This window comes from Emydura macquarii, unplaced genomic scaffold (genome assembly GCF_026122565.2).
Source record: "Emydura macquarii macquarii isolate MOO-44397 ecotype Brisbane River unplaced genomic scaffold, CSIRO-AGI_Emac_v2 contig_3611, whole genome shotgun sequence".
Taxonomy (NCBI): Eukaryota; Metazoa; Chordata; order Testudines; family Chelidae; genus Emydura; species Emydura macquarii.
In genome coordinates, this window is record NW_027133748.1 from 3,447 (window position 1) to 11,739 (window position 8,293).

The 8,293-nt window shown below is 48.3% G+C and overlaps 1 protein-coding gene across 1 annotated transcript; it reads right to left on the reverse strand.

Annotated features, from left to right (window-relative positions):
- Positions 1-555: 555 nt before the first annotated feature.
- LOC137145743 (olfactory receptor 51G2-like) lies at positions 556-1,491 on the reverse strand. The gene has a single exon (XM_067536678.1). The coding sequence runs from the start codon at positions 1,489-1,491 to the stop codon at positions 556-558; it is 936 nt and encodes a 311-aa protein (XP_067392779.1).
- Between the last annotated feature and the right edge of the window lie 6,802 nt (positions 1,492-8,293).

Below are 8,293 nucleotides of genomic sequence, written 5' to 3' on the forward strand. Positions count from 1 at the left end.
AAATATAGGGGACAAGGAGGGAATCTGGGCCTGTGTCTCTTGTCAGATTGCTGTGTGTGCGATCCTCACTCACACACACAGCTCTGCTCTGCCTGGGGGCAGGACGGTGGTTTGGGGGGGTTCCTTGTGCATAGCCATCCATGGGTTCAGTGGGCAGATTGAATGGCTTCTCTTAAGGCTCCTGCTTTAATCTAGTGCCTGAAATGACTCAGTCACAAGCACCTGGGTGAGGGCTCAGGGGATGGGTGGGCGGCCGTGGCCTTGGCATAGCCCCGCTCACAGCTGGTGTTGCTCTCATTGATCACGCAGCAGCCAGAGTGCAAAGGAAGGGCCAGGATTGAAACTGCAAAACAGCTCTGCAAAAACAGAGTCTTTGTAAATACTGCTGCCTGCCCCAGTCCCATTTCCCCAGTGCGCTGTCCTTCCTTAGCTGGTGACAGGGATCAGTAGCTCATGTCCTCTTATGTCCTCTGCAAATGTCTACGATGGAATAGGTGACTTCTGTTTTTCATCTCCTGTATCATCAGTGCTGGAGCCGGGTGATGAAATGACCCTTCACTTGACGAACACCCTGACTATCCTCGCACGAATGGATTTGGTTTTTACACTGTACACGATTGGGTTCATCAGGGGTGGGACCAGCAAATAGACGTTGCCCATGAGACTCTGAACCAAGGGAGAAGAACTCGTCATGAATCTGTGTATCACAGACAAGCCAATCTCTGGGGTGTAGAAGAGCAGGACGACGCAGACGTGGGAGACACAGGTGTTCAGGGTCTTGAGGCGCTCTGCGTGGGATGCGATGTTCAGCACTGTTTTGAGGATCATAGCATAAGATAGGAGGATGAGCAGGACATCCAACCCCAGTGAAGCAAGTGTTCCAAAGAAGCTGTAGATGCTTTGGGCTCTGACATCCGAACAAGCCATCTTCATGACTTCCTGGTTCAGGCAGTAGGAATGAGAGAGGACATTGTCATGACAGTATCGGTACTGTTTCAGGAGAATGGGGAGTGGGAATATTAGGACCACCGCTCTTAGCAGAGACCCCAGTCCCATCTTGGCTACTCTGGACGGGGTTAAGATGGAATCATATCTCAGCGGGTTACAGATCGCAACAAAGCGGTCAAAGGCCATCGACAAGAGCACAGCGGATTCAGTTAATGAAAGCGAGTGGATGAAGAACAGCTGGGCAAAACAGGCATCGAAACTGATCTCCCTAAAGTTAAACCAGAATATGCTCAGTACAGTTGGCAGGGTGGATAGCGATATGCCAAGGTCTGTGACGGCCAACATGGAAAGGAAAATGTACATGGGCTCATGGAGATTTGGATCCGTTTTTATAACGAATAAAATGACTGAATTTCCTAATACGGAAATAACGTACATAAAGCAGAAGGGGATAGAAATCCATACATGGATTTTTTCCTGCCCAGGTATTCCGGTGAGAAGGAAGACTGCAGGTTGGAATTTAGAGTCATTGACAGGTGACATGATGCACTTAGCAGGCCCGAGGCATTTTGAACTTTATTTCCTGAAAGGTAAAGTAACAGGAGACTAGATGATATTGAACGAGAAATCATTCTGCTCTCAGTGCAAGTCTAGAGACTTCTAGAAGCTCAAGAAACATCAGCAAAAACATAGCCTTGGATTTACACTTCCTAATTATATGCTCTATTCATTCCCACTGAATCACCTGCTATTGTTAAATGTTGGAAGAGAGGACAATGGACTAGCTAGACCATTGGTCTGACCCGGTATGGAAGATAGGCATTACCAGACTACATCAGACCTATAGTCAATCTAGTCCAGTATCCAGTGCCCAGAGCCAGATGCTTCAGAGGAAGGTAGAAAGATCCCTGCAGTAGACAGCTGTGAGATAACCTACTCCAAGGGAAAGTTTCCTCCAGACTTAGACATATTTTATGGTATAAAACAGCAAGCTTAATAGAACTGGAACATCTTTTTTTTTTAAAATCCCCACTACTGTAATTGGATTTTCTGTTTCCCCATATAAACATCCATTCCCTCTTTGAATCCTACTACCGACTTGACCCCATTGATATCTTGTGGCTATGAATTCTGCAGCCTCACTCAGCACTGTGTGATTTTGAAATTCTGACCTTCCCATAGATTCCAACAACTCTGTGGCTGGCTTTCCATAGACATGCATGGAATGAAAATTGGGTTTGTAATGACTGTATTACAATGAAAAGTTTTGGCACAACATTTATACAGCTATTCTTTACCATACACATGTAAACCCATTCTTTCCCCTATGATCTTCTTTCAGAGATGATTTCTCAGGTTAGAGGGGGACCAAAAATGTAGCATGTGTCATCTAGATTTATTTAGAACTTGAAGACATTGCAGCCTCTTCGATCTCATTCAATCTCTTGTCAGGAAACAAAACTCTGGGGAATCCTTTACAGCTAGTAACTCCTCTATCCTTGGATTAGTAGCTGACAGGTTCTCCTCGGGTTCCGTCATGTCAACCTGCAGCCTTTATCTGGAGTGGTACAGGCTTTGGGATCAGCCTACACAATCTTCATTCCCTGGGCTCTCACTCTCTAGTACACTGATTTTCAACTGTTTTCATTTCCAGACCCCTACCAAATTTCAAATGAAGGTTTTAATTTCTTTCGAAATCTAATAGTCTGCAAACCCCTAGTGGTCCATGGACTACAGGTTATAAACCACTGGTCTAGTACAGAGTAACCCCAGCACCTGTTACAGTGCTACGATGGAGGTTTGTGGGAAGCCGATTTCAAGGTGAAATGCATGAGTATTCAAGCCCAGTTGACCCACATTGTGCTGAAGCCCAGGGCCCTGTCTGAGGGTGGGAGAATGGTGGGATTTCAGCGCAGGAGAGGAGAAGGGATGAGGCTGACATCTGGTACTCAGAGACCAGAGAAGGGGCAGAGATGCAGGTGGTCCTGAAACGAGGGGTCTTACAGGGCAGAACTGCTGGATCCCTCATCCAGTCACGAAACAGAACAATTCAATTTGCCTTATATGATATGTTACCGCAGAGGAAAACAGCTCTCAGTTCCTATGTTCACAATCAAGTCAGAAAAGAAATGTTTGAAAATGGATTTGCTGATTATATTTCCAGGAGCAAATAAATCTGAGGTGGTTTGGGAACTACTCACTGATATTGCATTGGCTCTTTTCTGTCCGAGAGCATCCTGCACCTCTGGAAATGGGACCCATTGAGAAATCCTGACTCAGGGCAACAGGGTTTTCACACTCCGAGCTCCATCTGAATCTGGAGTTTCTGTGCACCAGGAATTATACTCCAGGTACCACGGGCACACGGAATGGAGGGTCCCCCAGCTCCCTAGTGCTACCTGCTCTCCAGCCCCTGTCACTGACTCACACCCACAGCCATGCAGTGTCAGCTGCCGCTGCACAGAACATCTGCCCATCTCAACAGCTGGCAGCCTTTACCCTTCCCTTGGTGTTTGAATGATTTAAAGACAGAGAAACCTGCCAACGTACCCAATTCCTGCGAGAAGGGGATCAGCTGCCAACAGAGATCTGCACCCTAACGGAGAAGGAGTCAGCGGAGACTTGCAGGGGCAGCAGGCAGTGTCTGCATAGACAGTATCTGCTCAACTGTCCTTATGAAGCATGTTTGCCCATTTCCTTGGCGGCCACTTGGCCACCTGAGACTCTCAGCTGATTGCTTCATTCTTTGCCAGCTTTAACCCCATCATGGCCAATGGCAAACTGTGGGAAGCCCAATCCCAGGGGATGCTCGGTGATGGCACCATACTGGACAGCAGCACATGCCCTACCGCAGGCTCTATTCTTGAAAACCAGGCTGTCAACACTGTGCGTATGGCTCAGAGGAGTCACAGGGCTCTCTCGAGGGCGGCCACATGGTACTGATGTTGTTTTAGAGATGTAATCTTGCTGCAGTGCCGTAAAATACACTAATAATAGTTATGTAGAATCAGATTTCTCCCTGGCCGCCCCATTTCCTGCATTTCAAACCCAGGGTGCAGGCTGGAAAGGAAGATTCCACACAGATCCAACCTGGAAATTTCCCTCAAACTGTTCCTTCTCTCTGAGGAATAAAGGGGGGACTTCCAGGCTATTCAACCCTGAGCCTCTCTCACTCGTGTTTCCAGAGCACAGATCTCAGGTCACCCAGAGCTGGGTGTGATAACAGCGGAGCACTTCTCTGCTGGCCTGATGGAGCAGTAGCCAGCCCAGACGTGAACGGTGTTGCAACCCCATGTGCCCACTGGCAATCCCATTCACTCACACCATCACAAAGCCATCCACTTAAACTTACTCTGCTGGCTTTCCTCAGCTTTAATGTTACAACCAATGCTACAATTCCTGAGGATAGATACAATGAGCACAGAAAGAACGCCAGCCAGACATGGGCTGCTTTGAGACCTGGGAGTCCAATCAAGATGAATGTGTAAGCACAGAAGCTGCTGTTGTTGGAAGCTGACGTGTGGGGTGTGATGCTATTGTCCAGCTGCCTTTACAGAAGTCTGCAATGAAAACAAATCTAGTTATCGGTATCACACTGAGTGTTATCCGAATCAGTCCCTCAGTGTCTCTAGGGGGTTTATAGTCTGCAAATATTTCCCAGTACATTGCATCAGTACTGACAGCTGTAGGCCCTCATATTGAAACAACAGACAGCCAAATATCAAGGGTGTTGCTATTTGGATGCCTGATGGACGTGATCTTAGGGTCTCCCCTGGCCTCCTCCTCAGAGTATCTGAGCACCTTGAATATATTCATCCTCCCGCCACCTCAGTGAAGCAGGGTAGGGCTATTATCCACTCGTGCACACTTGACCACAGTGACACAGGGCAAGAGAATCAAACCCAGCTCACATGACACACAGAGTAGTGCCCAAGCCACAGGACCAGCCTCCCAGCTGGACAGGCTGGATTCTCGCTCCCCCAGAGCTACCCCACTGCAACCTGAGACCATTGCTCCTAGTTCTGACATCTACTACCATTGAGAACAGCCTAGCTCCATCCTCCCTAGAACCCTCTTTCAGGTAGTTGAAGGCTGCTATCAAGTCCCCCCTGACTCTTCTCTTCTGCAGACTAAACAAGCCCAGTTCCCTCAGCCTCTCCTCATAATTCATGTGCTCCAGCCCCCTCATCATTTTTGTTGCCCTGCACTGGGCCCTCTTCAATTTGTCCACATACTTTCTGATGACCGATTTGGGGAGGCTCAGGACTGGAAGGGATTGTTGGGGCCTGGTTGGTGTCAGAGTTGGCGACCTTGCAATGGCAGAGAGGGGCCAAATAGTCAATGATGGAAGAGAGTGAGGAATGGTGAGAATCAACAACCATACTGATCGAAAATACTTCGGACAGCCTATGAGAAATCATCAGCGCTCATGATCTGGAAGACACGGAAAGGCTGAGTGACAGGGTGTCTGGTGCTGGGGGACGACAGGTGATTCTGAGAGAGATCAAGGTGATAGTTGGAGAACTGGAACTTAGCAATGGAGAGGGCAGTGCTTGGTGATGTAATAATAAGACATTAGGTGTGAGGAACTTCTGAAACTTGGACATTCCTCAAGGCAGAGTTCAACCTAATTGGGACAAAGCACCTTTGATTAACGAGGAGACATCCTGTCCCCCTCCTGTCACACAGGTTTAAGGTCAGTGGCCCCAGGTGATCACATTTTGCAGGTGTATTTTCCCACTTTGTTACGAAGCTCTTTGGTTTTGACACCATAAATGATAGGGTTGAACATCGGTGGGACCAGGAGATAGAGGTTGGCCAAGAGGATGTGAACATGGGCAGGGATGCCATGACCGAACCTGTCTGTCAGGGCAGAGAAGAGGATGGGAGTATAAGACATCAGCATCATACAGATGTGGGCTGTGCAGGTGTTGAGGGCTTTGCTGTGGGATTTCTGGGAGTTCATCCTGAGGACGGCCCTGATGATCAGCTCGTAAATTAGGCCAATGAGTGTCAGGTCTAACCCGATGTTCACAACTGTTATCACCAAGTTGTACGTCAGGTTGATTGTGCAGGGAAGGAGCGAGGGACAGACTCGAGGGGAGAGGAAAGAGTGTGACCCACCCCCAGGATCTGTGCAAACAAATCAGATGTAGATTCCTTGTTTAATTGCATAAGTGAGATAGAGGTATAGACTGTTTAATTTGCCAGTCTCTTGATGACAAGTGCTAGATAAGAGCTAGATTTGATTATTAAGCCCTGGATGAGGGATCCCTGGGCCTGAGTCTCTTGTCATGACTCCTGTGTGTGCAACTCTCACTCACACACACAGCTCTGCTCTGCCTCGGGGCAGCATGGTGGGTGGGGTGTGCTCAATACATGAGCTGTGTGCAGAGCCAAGCAGAGGGTGTAGTGTTCGGTATTTTTATCTCGGTGGCGGAATGGAGCACAGTGGCAAAAGGATGTCAAAGTGCTTATTTATTACCTGAGATAGCATAAGAAAGACAGACAGGAGCGGGAGTCCTGTACCATACAGGAACTGCAGCTCCGGCACAAGCCTTAAGATGAAAAGTACAATGAAAGTACAATTAACCACAAGGATATAAAGTAGCAACTTATAGGCACAGGACTTATTATTATCATAAGCTGAGCAACCGCAGCAGCAGCTGCAGTTAGCGAACAGAGAAGTGAACCTTAAGCAAGGAAGAGACCTGCCAAGAGGATACCTACAGCAATATACTCCTGGGGGCCCATCGATGTAAGAAGCTAGCCTTATTTAAGCGTGTGCAGGGACGCTTATCACCAAGAACGAGGGAGACCCATACTTCGTTCTGATAAGCGGGTGACGTATGGGAACCGCCTGCCCGAGACATCCGCTAGCGCCTCCACGGATCCACGGAGAGTCTCCGCTTGGGAAGGCTCTCGGGGGATTGATATACCCTTTTCCCCCCTCACCTTGCAGCAAGCTTTACCCAGTAATACATGACGTATATCTCAATCCCAGTAGGGATTGGGCCTTAACACTTAGTTGCTATTAGTTTATTGGTAGTTAGCTAGGGACCTTCTGGAATAAGGTGACATTAGTTGTTTACTTCAAAGAGAGCTCAGCCATAGTCTTACTTCTCCTTTATTATTACTAAAATAGGGACCTTTTAGCTTATCAAGCATTAGCAAATGTCTGTGGTCGTCTCAGGATGCTCCAGACCCCAAGGAACTTCCTCCTCTGGCCTAAGGTCGGGCAGAGGGCAGCGTCTGGATTTTGCTCCTGAGAGGTCTTAACTCTTGCTTTTCTGGCTTAGCATTGCTTTTAGGGCCTTGCTCTTGTCAAACTATACTGATTTCGCGTTACAAAGTCTTGCGCGCCGTAACAGAGGACAAGGGCCGCCTGAATGGCTTCTCTTGGGGCTTCTGCTTTAATCCTGTCCTGACACATCTGGGTGAGGGCGCAGGGGAAGGTTGGGTGCTACAAGGCCCCAGTCTCAAGCCCTTAAAGAAGCAGTAGGCTGGGATTTCCCAAAGCATGAATTATTCCCCAGCTGGGACCTTCTTCCTCTACTCTAGTAGAACCCTCTGCTAGGCCTCGGTTAGCTCCAAAAGTCCCGGGAACTTTAAGGGGTTGACTGATCCCCCTGGCCTCCACAGCTGGTGCTGATCTCATGGATCACGCAGCAGCCAGAGTGCTCAGGAAGGGCCAGGATTGCAATTGCAAAACAGCTCTGCAGCTTGTCTTATGGCCTCTGGGAGTTTAACCAGAGACGGGACAGTGACAGGTCATGGACAATGGGATAAAACATCCACCTTCCTTCTGTGTACTGACTGTATCCACAGCAATTCTGAGGTCTGAGCTGAGTCCAATACAGCTCTTTATGCGATAACATCCCACCCATCCCCTGGCTCTACATAAACACAGAGTCTTTGTAAATACTGCTGCCTGCCTCGGTCCCATTCCTCCAGTGCTCTGTCCTTTCTTAGCAGCAGGTGATGGGGATCAGTAGCTCATTTCCTTTTATGTCGTCTGGAAGTGTCTACGATGGAATAGGTGGCTTGTGTTTTTCGTCTCACTTGTCATCAGCACTGGAGCCGGGTGATGAACTCACTTTTCACTTTACAAACACTCTGATTATCCTCACACGAATGGGTTTTGTTTTCACGCTGTACATGATTGGGTTCATCATGGGCGGGATCAGCAAATAGACATTGCCCAGGTCATTCTGAACCAAGGGAGAAGAGCTCTTCACGAATCTGTAAATCACTGACAAGCCAATCCCTGGCATGTAGGCAAAGAGGATGATGCAGACATGGGAGACGAAGGTGTTCAGGGCCTTGAGTCGCTGTGCATGGGACG